Source organism: Octopus bimaculoides, chromosome 7 (genome assembly GCF_001194135.2).
Source record: "Octopus bimaculoides isolate UCB-OBI-ISO-001 chromosome 7, ASM119413v2, whole genome shotgun sequence".
NCBI lineage: Eukaryota > Metazoa > Mollusca > Cephalopoda > Octopoda > Octopodidae > Octopus > Octopus bimaculoides.
In genome coordinates, this window is record NC_068987.1 from 16,036,889 (window position 1) to 16,055,476 (window position 18,588).

At 36.8% G+C, this 18,588-nt stretch overlaps 1 protein-coding gene across 4 annotated transcripts in view; it reads left to right on the top strand.

The window, feature by feature from the left end:
• The window catches only part of LOC106873380 (serine-rich adhesin for platelets), a 178,690-nt gene that overhangs the window by 129,794 nt on the left and 30,308 nt on the right, over nucleotides 1–18,588 (top strand). For all 4 annotated transcript variants that reach the window (XM_052969284.1, XM_014920720.2, XM_014920721.2 and 1 more), the window contains one exon: nucleotides 9,574–9,883. In XM_052969284.1, coding sequence (XP_052825244.1) covers nucleotides 9,835–9,883 — 49 coding nt within the window. In that variant the 5' untranslated portion in view covers nucleotides 9,574–9,834. The remainder of the gene's footprint in view (nucleotides 1–9,573; nucleotides 9,884–18,588) is intronic.

Sequence of the window (18,588 nt, forward strand, 5' to 3'; positions counted from 1 at the left end):
GTTTGTAAATGAAATAGGTGATGCCAGATGCATTTCCAAGAAGAAATACCAGTAAGAACACCACTGAAAGTGTTTTAGGGATACAATAACAGAAAATTAACTTCAAAATATGACAATGTTTTTATACTTTTACTCTGTTGTCTAAATAGTTGTTAATTGCTATTTTGTCAGATTTTTCATTTTAAATATAAATTCATGTTGTCGTCGTCGTCATTATCATCATAAGTAAATTTAAATGTAGATGTTTATTTCCAATTGTTTTGTTGTTGTTGTGGTGATACTGTTGATGGTGGTGGTGGTGTTGATGGTGTATGTGCATGGAAGCTCATGTACTTGCTCCTGTGCAATGTACATTAACTTATGCATATTCTAGTCATGAAGTTCTGAATGATGAGTGTGTTGATAAGAATCTGAAAATTTATGAACAGCCAATATCATTTCCACATTGTCTCTGCATTAATGGTATGCTAATGTTTTCAATTTGTTTATATGGTTGTTTATCAAATTCAATAATGACTTCATTTTCTCTTTAAATATTGGAACCTTTTTTGGGGGTGGGGGCACAGAATCACGACTGCTTTTGCCAAAGTTTTACTTAGCATGTACTCTGTGAGCAAAGAGACTACAGAAGAGATTATATTTCTTCCTCACAGACATGTGTGGTACTCTGACCATTGCAAACTCAGTGACCACCCTTGAGATTCAAAATCTATTATCCATATTGCAAGAGTGGGTATTAGTGCAATGAAGGTTTAAAATGACATTGGAGGTGTACATTTCCCAATATCATAAGCTTTGCTGTGAAGGAGATAAATACAGTTGTGAGTGACTCAAGACAACTGGTACCTCCACTTGACAGCCAGAGGCTGCTGGAAGTGTGGTCTGTTGGAAACTACTTTAACCCCCCCCCCCCTGTTTTTTTACAATATCTCCGTTGAAATACACTGCCTTTGTTTCAATTAATTTTGAAAGTAATGGAGAATTTGGCAAAATAACTATGTTATTATTACACTGATTTTTGGAATGTAAATTATATAATATTTTGATGGAAGGTTTTAATCTAATTTGCTTTAAAATGGGAACATTGTAACATAGAATGAGGGGCAATATCATAAGAGTTAAAGCCAACCACCACGGTTTTTTTTTCTTTCTCCTAGTATGTATGCCACTATGTTTTATCTTCCTGGAAAGAAAACAGGTCAGTGCAGATAGGTTGTCCAGCCATGGCCTCCTCCCTCCCTCTCTCTCAGGGACCACCTCATTCAAAAGTTGTGTTAACAGTGCACCCCTTCACCTTGCAAAAATTTCTATGTTCCATGTGCTCTAATACAAGATAGCTGTTGATCCTGTGCTGGGTTCACTCAACCTTTCGACAACATTTGGGGCGGTGGGGACCACTGAGTCTCTCGCTAATAGCACTGTCCATCAGGTTAGCCAAGTAAATAGTGTTGTTTAACTAATAGAGAGCTCTAGTTTAGTCACTGATGACCCAATCTTGTAACAGCTTGTATTCGATTACATCACCAGCAACACTTAATGCAGCCTGGCACAGTGTTTTCTATATGTGTCCACTTGCACGCACACACACACACACACACACAATTGCATCATACTGACAAGCACTTCAGAATATCTGCTGAAGAATAGTCATCTTCATTTAAAGATAGTTGTATGATCTTTCACCTTGGTGGGTGAGATACTTGCTCAAGAATGTCATAAACATAGTACGTTCATTCTGTATAGTATGTATGTAAGTACATTAAGGACTATGTTGACGAAATCTGTTAATTGTCATGAACCAAACAAATTGTGCACATGCATGTGTGTGTGTGTGTGTGTGTGTGTGTGTGTGTGTGAGTGAGAGAGAGAGAGAGAGAGAGAGAGAGAAAAGCTTGTAAATTCTGATAAATTCCAAATATCCAGAAGTTTTAAAAAATGGCCAAGTAGTCTGTTAACTGCCCCTAAACAAACTGATGGTTTTAAAGAAGTTGTCTTTGTTTAGTGTTTGTTGTGTTGCTGTTTGTTCAACTGGAAGCATGTTGACTCTCTGCAAGTATGAGAACGAAGGATTAATCTGTGTAGAGCGTTAAGAGAATCCTAGGAGAAAGTGGAGTGGGTTTGACATTATAGCAATAAAGATGGTAACTATTTATGTTTAGAATTAGAGTGATTGGAGCTCTTTTATTTTATCTCATTATTAAAAGAAGTGGTGGGAGGGACCACATGTAGAATAAAGACTACAGAGCACCATATTTATTACTTGTATATAAATTGTGGCTATTCCTTATCTTAACATAAGTCCATTAGTATGTAATTCAGGGGTATAACTGTTTTCAACAATGCTGAAAATTGTGACAGCTTTGTGAGACACACCTAAATATTTAGCCAGTTTTTGTAATAGTTACTTTACTTTACTCTGGACAACACAACACTGAGCGTTTAATAATAACTTTGCTGCAGTACTCAGTTATCATTTCAGCTGCTTGTTCTACTTCTGATTCTATTTTGTGCATGCATGCACTTAGTATTCTCTCTTATTAACCTTCTTGGAACTTCACTGACCTCACCACCATGTATGTGGACGTAGCTCCCAAGTGAGGAAACTTTACATTCGCTTCAACCAAATAATAAAACTGAATTTAATAATTTCTGCTATCAAACTGTGTACCCCAAACCCCTCCACTCCTCATGGATGTCTGTCTGTTCAAACTTATGGAAATGTGTAAATAGTATATCCCATCCTCAAAAAGAGCAAATTCTATGATTCTGCTCATTTCCAAAGTAGAATTGAAAAGCAGACCAGGCGGCAGGAATGGTAACATTAGAGTTCTTTGATATGGTTATTATTATTTAACTTTCTAGTGTCATTCAGAAATGGAAACAGCTGTAATGACCATCTCCTCTATTACTAAATATTTCCCCCTTCTCTGTGATCATGGTTGTAAAGCCAGATCTATTGGAGGACTGCTATTTTGCATTTGAGAATTTACATGAACTTAGATGGAACTAAGTTATTTCATACGTCAGCTATGTCTTCCTCTTAGCTAAGCTGCCTTTTTATGGGTTTCAACTGTTTTTTCATCTCTTTCAGCTGAAGTTTTCTGACAGAGTCTTCATTAGGTGTTGATGGGTTTTTATTTGACTCCCACTCAATCGTGTTTTTCTTAGGGTTCACTTGTGTCACTGCCATCATTTCCTAAGTACATGAATTACCTTCCTACTGTAAACACCTATAACTATACATTCCTATGTAGGTGATGCTATTCTGTACTCCTCCTCAACTGTCTATGGGTATTTATTACATGCAACCAAAACACATCTTGCTTGATGTGCAGTTACTTTTAGGATTAGACAGCTTAAAAGCTTTCTGCAAGAACAAGCCAGCCTCATCTAACAACACCAAAACACAGTCAGTATGAAAGATACACAAGACAAGAGAGTTTCCTTACTTACAAACATTAAAAGCCTCATACTTTGAAATCTTATGCCTCCTCATGTTTAATGACTCTTCATGATAAGCATCATCATCATCATCATCATCATCATCATCCGTTGTCCATGTTGGCATGGGTTTGACCAGAGCTAGCAAGCTGGGGAGCTGCACCAGACTCCAGACTGATGTGGCATTTTTTCTATGGCTGGATGCCCTTCCTAACACCAACCACTTTACAGAGTGTGCAGGGAAATTTTACGTGGTCCTGCACCGATGCTTTTACTTATTTGGGGCTAGATAATACTTAAAAACATTTGCTGGCTCACCACAAGGCATAGTATCACCCATATTAGAATACAGCTCATGTAACAGCGATGATGCAGCTGTTACACAAACCTTTATAGACTGCATCTAAAACAAAGCATTTGAGGCATCTGTTTTATATGTAAACTTTATTCACCCTACACTCTTTTACTTGTTTCAGTCATTTGACTGTGGCCATGTTGGAGCACACCTTTAGTCGAACACATTGGCCTCAGGACTTACTCTTTGTAAGCCTAGTACTTATTCTATTGGTCTCTTTTACTGAACTGCTAAGTTACAGTGATGTAAACACACCAACATCTATATACAACAGGCTTCTTTCAGTCTCCGTCAACCAAATCCACTCACAAGGCTTTGGTTGGTGCGAGGCTATAGTAGAAGACAATTGCCCAAGGTATCACGCAATGGGACTGAACCCGGAGCCATGTGGTTGGGAAGCAAGCTTCTTACCACAAACCTACCAGTGCCCTGTGCCCTTCATGTGCCTCTTTTATCGTTATTACAGTGGTTCTTGCTCTCCTGAATTAGTATGTGATCTATCATCCACTGCATCTCTCTGCCCTTTCCTTGACTTATCTTTTCTACTCTCACCCCACTTTGAAACTGTACACTGCACTTCTCCCTGTTGTCCAGAATTACATTCTACTGACTATCCATCACTGCTCTGTAGAAACCCAAGCTGAGTAATAGCCTCTCCAACCTGGCAGAACCTGTGGTCACTGCAACTCTTCTTTGGTTTTAAGTAACATATTTGCACATGCATACATGTTATTTAAAGCCAAGGAGTGTGAGTGCATGTGCACACACACACACACACACACTCAAACTCTCCCTTTCTCTTTTTCCCATCTCCTTCCCCACTCTCTGATATGTCATAAAAAAAAAATATCTGATGAGAAGCAGTTTTCCGATAAGGAATGATATAGCACTAGATCTCTTTTTAAACATCATCCCATCTTATGTGATAATCCTTTATCCTCCTCAACTCTGAAAACAATAATTTGCCTGATATTAAATATTATTGTTTGTAAAATAGAGATGGCCAAGACATTGGAGCATCGGACTAAGTGCATTGGAGTATTTTTTGTTGTTTTTTTTTTAATGTTATTCTTGGATCTGCATTCAAATCTTACTAGGATTGATTTTAGCTTCATTCCCTCTTGGTAGGGGCAGGGTCAATAAAATATGTGCTGAGGTCAATGTAGTTGACTCAACTTCAACAATTGATTTTATACCCTTGTAAGGGAGATGCTAGCAGCAGCAGCAGCAGTTCCTGCTACTGCTGTAGAATGTATGGATTAATAACCATTTTTGTTGCATTTGTATGTTACTCTTTGTTGGAGCAGGGGAACATAAAAACAAAAGGTTAAGAACAAGAACTCTTAGTTTGTATGGCTTAGATTTATTTATAAGCTAGCTTTGCTTCTCATAACATGTTTTATCTTTGTCGTGACATCAACGATTGGGTATTCGGTATAGCTTTCTGCATCTTCTAGCCTTTTACTTTATTACTTTGCCATTCAGTTATATCAGTAAATGCACATGCTCAAATAGACATTTTACCCATTGCTTCTCTCTTCCCTCTTTCTTAACTTCTCTACATTTGACTTTTTAAAGCTTGTAAGCATGGCATACATTTTGTATGGGATAAATGTAGCTTAGGCAGTCATCATTATTGTTTATAATGATGATGTGTTTTCGTTTTTCTTGTTGGAAAAGGAATGTAATATGTTTTTACTTAGTTAATCCAGCAATATTACAGGGTGCTTATTTTATCGATTCCTTCTTTATGGAGTGAAAAATATGATGTTCCTGCCTTGTCCCCACTCACCAGATCTAAAAACACAAGCCAATAAGAAAACCTTTTCACAGTTGCTTGACCTACTAAAAATGGCAGCCAAATCTCCCTAAGATCATTCTGTATTATCTTTAAAGAAAAGAAAGACAGACACATTGACTAATCCTGGATGTACAAAAAGACAAGATTGGTCAAGGTGGAACAATCTTTGATCATAAATCTGCTCAAGCAGAGCTAACTAGGAACTAAACAGGCAACTCTCATTTTGGTAAATGTTACATTTATCTAATCTTCTTCACCCATTTATTCCTGGAGGGTTGTGAGAAAAATATCCCCAAGTATGCCTTCCATCAGCTCAGAAGCAGCTGTCTCCAATTAATCTGCCTGGTTCCCTAAGCAAGACCAACCGAAATCGTGGATGTTATCCAGTCATCTTGTTTGCTTCTACCCCTGGGTGAAATAATTTGTTTTATATTTGTTTCTTGCATGCTAGTATGGATTAGACAAATATTCGGTCATCCCATAAATAATGTGGTTTTTTTCAGTTGCATAAACTAAAAGTTGGTTGATAAACCAACTGGGGATAAACTACCTGCATCAACTTGCTATAAAAGCAGGTAGTAATTTTACCATGTCCTTATTCTTAGTTTAAGTTTTAAAGAATGCAGTTCGATTTTAAGTTTTTTTTATTTCAAAGCTATAATGGAAGTGACAAAGGAGCATATTCGGCATATTTTGTTTTATGAGTTCAGTAAAGGCAACAACACAACAGAAAGTGTGAGGAATATTAATGCAGTGTATGGGGATTGGACAATAAGCGTAAGCCAGTGTCAACAGTGGTTCCAGAAATTCCAAGCTGGAAACTACAGCCTAGAAGACGAACCTTGTCCTGGAAGATCTGTAGAGCTTGACAAGGACGTCCTGCAAACCCTGGTGGAACAAAATCCCATTGTTTAAGAACTAGCAGAGCAACCATTCATTGACACCCGCATGCCATTGGAAATGTCAGCAAATTGGGTCAATGGGTTTCTCAAAATCTTTCCCAGTCTAATCGCATACAGAGAGTGAATGTGTGCTCTTCTTTGCTGTCATGTCTCATGAATGAAGCTTTTTTGGACCGAACAGTGACTGGTGACAAGAAATGGGTTCTCTATAAAAATGTCAAACACCGAAGATAGTGGGTAGGAAAGGAGAAACATCAGCACCCAAGGCTAAAGAAGATCTTCACCCACATAAGGTGTTGTTATCTGTTTGTTGGGATATGAAAGGTTTAGTCCACTTTGAACTTTTAAACCCAAACCAAGCAATAACAAGGTCACTGCTACAAGAAAAACGACCATTTTTGGTTTCATGATGAAAGTTTTCTTCCATCAGGATAATGCTCGGCCACATACAGTGAGGATGACATTCCAAAGGCTGGAGTACTTTGAATGGGATGATGCCCCACCCACCATATTCACAGGACATTTCCCCATGTGATTATCATTTATTCTGCAGTCTTCAAAATCATTTAGACAGAAAAAATATGAATTCTATAGACAAGGTCAGAATAGTACTAGAGGAGTATTTTTCATCACGGACAAGTGAATTTTGGAAAAGGGGCCTCTAAGTCTACCAGATAGATAGAAGAGCATTGTAGAAAATGAAGGGGAGTATATTTTAGATTAAAAATCTTAATTTTAAAAAATAAAAAGAAGTATAAAAAGCTGAATTATTTATGGGATAACCCAATATATTATTGAGGCATTGTTTTACAACCAGATGCGCTTCCAGTCACTAACCCATACTTGTTTTCTAAGTAAGGGTTCTTTTATTTCACACGTCTTCAAATGTACAATGCAAGCCAGTAATATCTTGACAGGAAAAGTAACAACACCACCACTTATAGCTCATGACTTTCATGGAATGCGAATGTAAACACAGAAAACACACTTCTTTCAGTTTCTGTCTACCAAACTCACAAGGCTTTGGTCAGCTTTTTGCTTTAGTGGAAGATACTTGCCCTAGGTTTATATGTGTAAGGGACCTCATCAGATCTGCAAGCACTCCATACATTCTACCTATACTTCCTACTGGTCATTTATAATAGTATCAACATCTATTTTCATCATTTTTGCTATCCATCAGTTCTCTCACCTGTATTTTCTTTAGTCCTGATGCCATGATAAAAAGCAACCAGTACACTGTGTTAAGTGTGGAAGTTTCCACGTCTTCAACAAGACCTTTTAGTCTTGTTGGAAGATGTGGCAGCATTCTCTAATGCTAGTGCCATGAAAATGTGTGCCCAATATACTCAGTAAGATGGTTGGTGGAGAAACCAAGCCAGAAATTAACCTTACAAATGAGATTTCCCCTGAGAGTAACAGCAACCTGTCCAACTCATACCAGCATAGAAAGCAGATGTAAGTGGGTGGTGGTGGTGGTGGTGATACACACATATACATGGAAAGAGAGAGAAAGAAAGAAATGTTTATGGAAAAGTGCCGTCTGATACTTTCCTTTTGTTATGGTTTGTTTTTCACTGAATTGATTTCCTTCCATATGAAGCAGTAGCAGTTGTAGTTGTTTTTCTGGGAGGTGACTTGTATTACTCAGAGAGGAAAATTGCTGGGTGTTGGTGGATCAATCTTATTGTAAATAATGCAGGCCATCTTCAGAAAATGGATGCTTCATACTGCATTCAGTTTGGTGCATCAGGATGCATTCGTGTCCCACCTCATTCAATAACTGCTATCGGTTGAAAGCTCACTAAAACATGCCCAAATAATACTGTGACTAAGTCTATTGATTTCCTTTCTTTCTTTACTGAAGAGTTTGTGTAGTTAATTTTGAAGCAGGTTGAAAAATAATTAAAATATTTTTTGATAAACATTACAAGAGCTCTACTTCAAAATTTTTGGTTTCTTTTCTTGCATTGAAGATAAATCAGTCTCCTTCCAGCTATGTTCTTTGGATGATTTAAGCAAAACAATGAAAGTTGTTCACCCTAGTTCATACTGTTTAAGCAAATCCTATGATCAAAGGTGTTCTAACTGTAATCATCTTGTCTAGGGGGCACGTAAAATTACCCACTACACTCTTGGAGTGGTTGGCGTTAGGAAGGGCATCCAGCTGTAGAAACTCTGCCAAATCAGATTGGAGCCTGGTGTAGCCGTCTGGTTCACCAGTCCTCAGTCAAATCGTCCAACCCATGCTAGCATGGAAAGTGGACGTTAAACGATGATGATGATGATGATGATGAATAGGGTATGATTTGATGGAGTTTGGCTGTTGTTTCTACCTTGTAAAAACAACCACGAATAAGCTATCTTGTTTATTCAACTGTGCATCACTCTATAAAGTGGTTGGTGCTATGAAGGGTGTCTAGCTGTAGACACTAAGGCCAAATGCCATGTACAAGACCTTGACTTGATCCTCGACTAATCTGGGACAGTAACTCCAAATAGAAACTAGCTCAGAATGTGATAACCTTTCCAACCCATGCCAGCATGGACAACGGTCACAAAAAGGTTGATGATAAAAGTAATGAATGAATCAATGAGAGTTAAGTGTTTTAGCCATTGATAAAGTGCAGAACTATTGATATAGTATGAACCATGAAAACAGCTGACTTGGCTATTGGTGTATGTGATGATGATTGTGTTTTTAAAAGTGGTTTTGTTGAGTTTTTTGTTTGCTTTTTTTATAGTTGACTGATATTTAAATGTTAATTCTAATTTAAGAATATTTGTATTCATTATATTTTCATCAATAGTTTTGTTATTATTATTATTATTAATATTATGTTTATTTTAATTTAGCTTGTTTCATATCAGTTGCTTTAATCAGAATGATTAATAGTTGAAAATGTTATTCAAATTTTTATGAATTCACATCACTGCTGAAATTTCTTTTTTAAAAAATCCCCCCAAAAACTCTGTTTTATTTTTCATTTTGTTCAGAACTATTTTGAAATAAATATTAATGTTAATGGTGTCATCTTTATTTATTTTTCCCTCTCTCTTTTTTTCTTTTTAAGGATGAGGTCGTTGTTGAGAGCACAGAGTCGTCATCGCCGGTGGTACAGCAGTCAGTGCCGGCATCATCATCATCATCTACTTCATCATCTACATCATCATCATCATTATCGTCGTCATCATCATCATCATTATCACCCCCAACACCACCACCACAACAACAGCAAACAAACCCTACAGTTGATTGTAGGGAACTGCAGGTGGATGAGGTAGCATTGCTGTCTTCTGGTGCTACCATCATTAAAGATGGTGAGACTCCAGAAATGGCACTGCTGAAGGCAGCTATTGGGAAGGACAAGAAGAAAGACAAAGGTGATTATCATTATTATTATTATTATTATTATCATCATCATCATCATCATCATCATCATCATCATCATCATCATCATCATCATTTAAGGTGACAAGCTAGCAGAATCATTACAACACCAGAAAAAATGCTTCGGGGCGTTTCTTCCAATTTACATTTTGAGTTCACATGCTGCATGGGTCAATTTGCTCTGGCCTTATGCCAAAATTCGAAATTTATTATTATTATTATTATTATTTATAGGCGTAGGAGTGGCTGTGTGGTAAGTAGCTTGCTTACCAACCACATGGTTCTGGGTTCAGTCCCACTGCGTGGCACCTTGGGCAAGTGTCTTCTACTATAGCCTCAGGCCGACCAAAACCTTGTGAGTGGATTTGGTAGACGGAAACTGAAAGAAGCCCGTCGTATATATATATATATATATATAAATAAAAACAAATAGTAAATGAGTATATGCATATATACGTACTGGTATGTGCATACCGACATCCACCTGTATGTATAGGTGCATATCTGGGTACAGGACATTGCAAACAAAACGTAGACGAGAAAACACACAAGCCACATAGAGAACATTCTCCTTCATCAGCTACCCCCGTTTTAACACCGGCGTTTCGAAGAGCTATATGTATGTATGTTTGTGTGTCTGTGTTTGTCTCCCCAACATTGCTTGACAACCGATGCTGGTGTGTTTACGTCCCCGTAACTTAGCGGTTCGGCAAAAGAGACCGATAGAATGAGTACTAGGCTTACAAAGAATAAGTCCTGGGGTCAATTTGCTTGACTAAAGGCAGTGCTCCAGCATGGCTGCAGTCAAATGACTGCAACAAGTAAAAGAGTATTATTATTATTATTATTATTATTATTATTGATTTATTTATTTCAATTTCTTAAATTTGATATTTGATGGGTTAACCTTAAAATAGAGAAATTAAACAAAATCCTATGGAATCTGACCTTTCGAGAGATTTTTCTTCCATATTTCATACATTCTGTACATGATATCTGTATTTTTACTCTGCAAGGAGGCTTGTTTTCAAAACCATTTATTCCCAATTTATTGTGCTGTTGTTAATCCATACAAATATTAATGCCATGTTTAGTGTGGGCGACAATGGTAATCCTTCCAGAAAACATGCATACGTAAACAAACACCTAACTATTGACAAAACTTGATAATGGCACCTCACTGTTTTGTGTTTCTCTTGTGTTTTCATTCAGTCTTCTTTTCCTTCTCTCCCTCTTTTATTTATTGTAAAGAATGTCGCATAAACATTGGTTTATTTCACAATTTGATTTCAGTGTGAATCTATTGTACACGTTATGTACACATACAAACATGTGTGAACACACAACCTCCCCCCACAACCCCCACTCCACTCCTGCTACTGCTCTTACATTACTCTAGATTTGCTAATGTTGAGCAACGTAAATTTAGTCTGAACATGCTTACTGTAAGGAAATTTGAAAACAAAACTATACATCTATTCTTTTAATTCTCTTACTGGTCTTAGGTATTGTTCTTTGGTTAAGCTCGGGTGCTGTCTCTAATGGTTTCAGTTGATTATATTCTCGTTGCACTCAATATCTTTTCCTGGTGCTTATTTTGATAGCGTTAGAAATAAAAAGGTATGTGATGTGATCTTAGATGTCAAGGGAGATAACTTAGCTAGACCTAACTAGCTCAAGGTATATTTGTTTGCTGTACCGGTTTTGTTCATTCAGCAGTAAAGGGTTGAGAGAAAGAGAGAGGTGGGGTCATATAATAATAATAATAATAATAATGATGATGATGATGATGAACTTATTGTATACAGTGTTCCAGTGCATGTACAGTACATAGAACAGTGCACAAAAAGACAGGGAAGTGAACAGTGAATGAGTCGTCAAAAAAAGATAACATTAAACCTAGTGTTAGTGACAAGTAATCCCACATTTCTGTTTGCTAAGTGTCACTCACTGAGTGTTGGTCAACTTGAGTCTACAATAAAAGACACTTGCTCAAAGTGTCACACAGTGGAACTGCAAAGCAAGCTTCTTACATTATGTGACCATGTCTGTGCTTATTTATAACTTCCTTCAATCAGCCTAGCCAATAGTTACATTGTCATCTATCATATAGAAAAACAAGGTGATCAGCTTCCCTATCCAGTAGTCAACTTACTCATTGCACCTATTAAATTATTTGCCTTCTCCAAAACATTGAGTGTAATCTCTCTCTCTCTCTCTCTCTCTCTCTCTGTGCTTCTCTCATTAAATTCCTTCCCATGACCAGTGCTTAAATTTCCTCACTTCCATTGGCCTCTATTATTTCAGTTCGAGTTTTCTAGCATCAAACTGGCTCTCGTGTTCAGTTTTAAACTCATTCAGAGGTACATCTTTCTACTTCTTGTAGTTAAGTGTGCTAAAAATTTTGATGTCGTTACCTAATTCACACATTAACTATTGGCATTAGGAAGGCTGTTTAATTCTTACAATTCTTCCAGTAATTCGTGTGAAGTATTTACATCTTCCAACATATATTAGGATTCAAGACAGGGTATGAAATGCATCAGCACAAATTAGATATATGTGTCCAAAGTATTGTATGACAAATGTCCTTTTATTTTAATAGCTATGTAATAAGGTTTTATTCTTTTTTCAATTAAGTCTGTTTAGATGGGACACCATTGTGTCTAAGTGATTTACATTATAACTTCTTGGAAAAGCCATTTATTCCACAGTGGTACCATTATACCATTTGTATTATTTTGAATGTATATCTCTCTGGTTCTGTTTAGTTCTGTCACTTGTTGAGCACTGTTTTGCAACTGTTTACTTTGAGACATTTCTAAGTCATATTAAAATTAATGTGCCAAACTCACATTTTCCTTTTGTAACCATCCATCAATATTGAAGAATGTTCTATGTTAGCACCTTAATTACGAAATACTCTTGGTTACAATAGGTCTGTATTTTAAATATAAAATGGCTCACAGGGAAAATTATTCATCTATTTCTAGATATGAATTACTGTTGTTTCTGGATCCCATTTTCCCCCAGATCTGTTATTTATTACATTCTGTAGTGGTTTAGTGGACTGTTGTAGCTGTCAGCTGCAGATTCCTGTCAGACAGTCTTGTTGGTATATTGATAGCTTTGCATTTGTGTCTATTTTGTTGGGGTTTTTTTTATGTATTTCATTTTAGTTTTTTTATTTGAAATATGTTGTTTGCTTAAAGAGGTTTCTTTGAGTTTGATTTATTTTGAAATCAATCCATTATTAAGTATATGCAATCCCAGTTTTGCTGCTCTTAGTGTCCATATGTTTTTTGCTCTAGAGCGTAGTAAGTCTCTGTATCATATAAAAGTGTGTTACCAGTCACAGACCTACCTCTTCATTACTTCTCTGTTATTCTATTTGCCTGCATTGATTTATAGGACATTTTTTTTTCTCATTTCTTGACTGATTCTCTTTTTAATTATGATATTCTTTCATGTTATGGCAGTCACCATATTTTATTCACACCAAATATAAAACAGTTTTTTTTTTATTTTGTCTTTTTTTAATAATAGCGTGAGTGGTTAACATGTCAGAATTCTGACTTGGAAGCAATGTGTTCAAGTTCTGCCAACATATTTACATATTTATATTTCGAAGCACCATTACATACTCGTTGCCAACCAGACTAGAAATAAAAATGTTTAAGTTAGATATTCATTTTGTAAAGATGCCAGTAACTGGAGCAGCAGCAATGTCCATCTTTTCAGAACAAAGTCAATATCAAAATAAAATGAAATATAAATGTAATTACTTGGATACAAATTAATACACATAGCAATAGCTCTCAAGTTATCCTAGATATGGAATAGTCAGCTAATTTGCCAATCTGTCAACTCAAGCAAATTGATAATGCAAAAAGAAATTATTTGAAAAAGTTCAGTATTAGTTTCCTCCGCCTTTCTCTCTTCTAAACTGATTATTTCATTCTTAGCAAGATCATGCCAGAGTTCTTGTTGTTTCTCTGAGAATCCACTCCTCTCCACTTCAAACCAAAATAGTATTTCAGGTGTAATAAAATAAAAAAAAATAAAAAAAAGAAGAAATCAAAGATGTAAAGAAGTTATGTAAAACACTCAGCATTTCTGTTAAGCAGTATTTCATGACACTGTAGCCTTGCGGTTAAGATACTCTACTCTTCACCAATATGATCATAGGCTCAAATCTCATGACTGTGCTTATTAAGGTGGCGGGCTGGTAGAATCATTACTGCATTGCACAAAATACTTAGTGGCATTTCTTGCAGCATATTACATTCTAAGTTCAACCTCTGCTGAGTTTGACTTCATTTGCAATTTTTCAGGGTTGAAAAAAATAAATACCAGTTGAGCACTTGGATCGATGTAACTGACTTGGCCTCTCCTCCTAAAATTGCTGGTCTTGTGCCACAGTTTGAAACTTTAATGTTACCTTTATGCTCTTTGACAAGATACATAATTCTGCTTATACAGTTTTCCTTAATGATGAGAAGTTCTACTGTTGATCATTACATGGTTAGCAGCAGGAAGGGTATCCATCAGTAAAGCAAAATTTCTCCAGCAAATAAACCATCGCAAGCAAGTAAATAGAAAAAAAAAAAGGTCATAAAATGTGCTGAGGTTGGGAATAGGTGTAGTAATAACTTTATCATTGTAGCTATTAAGACGAAATATAAGTTTATTTTTAAGGTGCTTCTAATTTGCTCAGTCACAAAACAGTCATAGTATATTGTAATAGATTATGGAAATATCAATGTAATCCTACTGCAGTAACAGTTGGTGGTCTCTTAATTCAAAGTCTAATTTTCACGTCTCATGATAGTTCCTGCAATTAACAACCCACAAGTACATTAGCTAAATTTTGTGCTCTGTATTTTGCATCAGTAGAAAATACAGCTTTTGTAATGGTTGTGTGTGTGTGTGTCTGTATAGGTACAGGGTGCGATGGGTAAATTGTCGCCATATTATATTTTTAATTTCATGCATGCACATTGTTGGTTTTTGATTTTGTCGACTACACAGTATAGTAGGTTTTGTTGGGCACCGTCTGTGAGAAAAACAGCACCATAACACAATTCACTCTGCCAGAAATTTGGAAACAACATGCTGTACTGCTTGGCATTTGCACTAGAAGTTCCAATATGAACATTTCAGTGTGTTTGGGTGTCAATCTGAGGACAGTGCAGAGGATTCAGAAAGAGTTGGATGAGTCTAATGGTGATTACGAAGGTACAGCAACTCAGAAAATTCACTCTGATTGTTCTGATAAGAAAAGAACTCAAGAATTTGTTGGTGAGATCCAGGCCATGATTGACAACGATCCCTCCAAGTCAATCAGGTCCATTGCCAGGGATATGGGAGTGTTTCTTATCAGGCAGGTGGTGCATGAAAACATTTGGTATTTCTCATACAAGATGAGAAAGGGCCAATTTTTATCCCAAGCCATCAAGGACAAGAGGAAAGACTGCGCTATGAAGCTTTTGAACAAACTCAAGCATGCCCTCCAACCGAACATGCTTTGGTTTTTCTCAGATGAAAAAATTTCTGTCAGGATCAGATAGTGAACACACAGAATAACCGTTGGCTTGCTGTGTCCCCAAAACATGTACCGAGAATGATAAAAATTAGACATCCAGTCAACATCATGGTGTTTGGAGTGATCACTATTGATGGTGACATTATGCCTCCATTCATCTTCCTACATGTCCTCAGACTCAAGACAGAGGCTTGCATCAAGTACCTGGAGGAGATAGTGCTGTCCTGAGTCAAGAGAGTGGCTCCTGGAAGATCTTATGTCTGGCAACAGGACTCTGCACCATGCCACACAAACAGGAGAACCCAGTCATGGCTGTCAGACAATTTCTGCAACCACATTACCCCTGACACCTGGCCACCACATCACCCCTAACACCTGGCCACCTAACTCCCCAGACTGCAACCCCCTTGATTATTGTGTCGGGGACACATTTGAGTGAGAGACCAACAAAACTCCTTATAACACCAAAGATGAACTGAAGGCAAGGATTATGATAGGATTCACCAACTTAAACAAGGAGACCGTCCAGAAGAGTTGCAGGAGATTCCGAAGTCGTCTGGAGGTGGTAGTTGAAGCGAATGGCGATTTTATTGAATAAATTTACTGTTTAGTATTTCAAGATATTTTATGTAATTTTGGTACATATATCTGTTAAAGTGAGATATCAGAGTTATTTTCATTTTTGCACAATTTAGACGACAATCCATTCATCGCACCCTGTATACACACACACACACACACACACTTGCATGTAAGAGTGTATATGCTTCTGTGGATGAAATGGCCAAATGAATACAATATTAGCCTACCAGCTTGTAGCATGTGACTTTTTTTTTATCTGTAACATAGCTTTTGATGGGTTATTGAGTAAGGTATTTAAATCACTTTGCCTCTGTAATTAATATCATAGGATTTGTACCAGACCTTCTTGGAATGTTATTGGGAGTAACTGAATCTTGTGGTAAACATTGCTTTTATGAACCTCTTAAGCTGTGGCTTGTCAAGATTTGATCACATTTAAATTTTGATCGAACTGCGTCAGCCTCAAATCTTCTTTAATCTATATTATTCATCTACTTTGTGGTGTGTTATGACAAGCTCACTTCTTTTCTTTTCTACATACATTAACCATTGCCTGACAAATCAGTTATGTGGTCTCATAACATATTTTTGAAATGTGGCCTCTTAACCTGCTATAAATATATATCTACTTAACCTAGACATGGCAGACAAATTTCTCTCATATCACTCCTGGCTTATCTTACAAAATCAAAGGATGCATTGGATAATGTGATCCTAGATACACATGGTCTAATAACAAAGGGGGTGGTAAAAATTGGAATACTTTTGATCATAGCCCTGATCTGGAACTAAACAACAACAACAACCATTGCCTGTTTAATCCTCTTACCTTCTCAGTTTATTTACACTCAGTCTATGCATGTTTCTGGTTTACATCATCATCGTTATCCTTTAACGTCTGTTTTCCATGTTGGCATGGGTTGGATAGTTTGACCAGAGCCAGGTTCCTGTCTGATTTGACTTGGTTTCTACAGCAGGCTGCTTTTAACATAGCACCAGCATGAGTGTTTCTATGTGGCACCGACAAGAGTGTCACTGGCACAGGACTCTTGTAAGCCAATCCTCTTCATCGGAGGAAGTGGCCTTAACCCTTCTGCTGTGGAGGACAGGTATTCTTGAGTACAACAAGGTACCAGGTACAGCAAGGTACCAGGTATCTCAGTCTTTTGTCATCTCATCTGAAAAGTTCAGCATCTTGAAGTCGTCCTTTAGTTTACATTAAATGAAATATTTTCACCTGATATCATCATCATCATCATCATCATCATCACCTTAGTGTTCTCTGTCCCTTTCTTGCATGGGTTGGATGAAATTTTTTGAGGTGGATATTCTATGGCTGGATGTCTTTTCTGTCATTAGCCCCTCATGTTTCCAAGCAAGGTAATATTTTCCCCACGACCAAATATGTTTTCACAGAAGATTAGAAACAAATGACACCGCTTGCATGACACTAACATTTATTTACAAACTCTCACCCTATATCGAGGCAAGTAGACAAACATACATACATGCATACATCATCATCATCGTTTAACGTCCACCTTCCATGCTGGCATGGGCTGAGCGGTTTGACAGGAGTGTTGTGTATGATACAATTAACCTCTCTGCAATCTCTTGCACAGTTATATGACAGTCAGATTCAATTATGGTTTTGATTTGGTCATCTTTGAGTGAAAAATCTCCAGAATGGAATTTTTTAAACCGTTTCTGACATGTGCATTCTGTTAAACAATCAACGCCATAAACTTCACATATCTCTTTATGAGCCTCAGCAACTTTCTTGCTTTTATGGAAATTAAAAGACAAAATATGGTGAAAATGTTTGTTTTTGCACTCCATGTTAAAATTGACACTGAACTAACAGCTGTAAACAAAATTATGTGCGATTTGCTTCTAAAGTAAGCTAAAAGTAACAGCTGTCAAATGTCAAAAGGAAAAAATCATAACATTGACAAAAGTCATTCAAAAAAATCGTAACTCTATCTCTTTGCAATAAACGAAATGACTTTCTTGCCAACCCAATATATAGATACTCCTTCATTGGCTCATGCTGTTATGTGTTACACAGGTTGGATTTTTTTTTGTTTTTAATAAAATGTTAAAAGAAAACAGTTTCAGGAGTTGGTACTAATTCCAAAGATGTCACTTGTTTGGGTCCAGCCTGTGTGGTTACCATGTTCACTGTAACACATTTTAGACAAACTTGTCCATCCAGGGCCTGTTGAAACTTGGGACACTGGTAGAATGTGTCATATAAAACATCTTTTACTCTTAGTCTTCTTAACAAAAAAAATCTACATCGCAAGTTATTCCATGTTAAAGTTGTCGTATTTCTGTAATTTTAACCAATCACTGACGTCTATTCAGCTGAATAGAGTTACTGCTGGGCGGTCATAAAAATGTTATTCCCTGTGACATATTTCATCCGGTTTAATCGTAATTTATACACATATATTGTTTATATAATAAATTACGCTGTGCATATCTATGTGTGTAACAATTTTAGAGTTCGGATTCTAGAGTTAGGGTTAACAGTCTAGTTAGGGTTAGGGTTAGGGGATTAATACGATA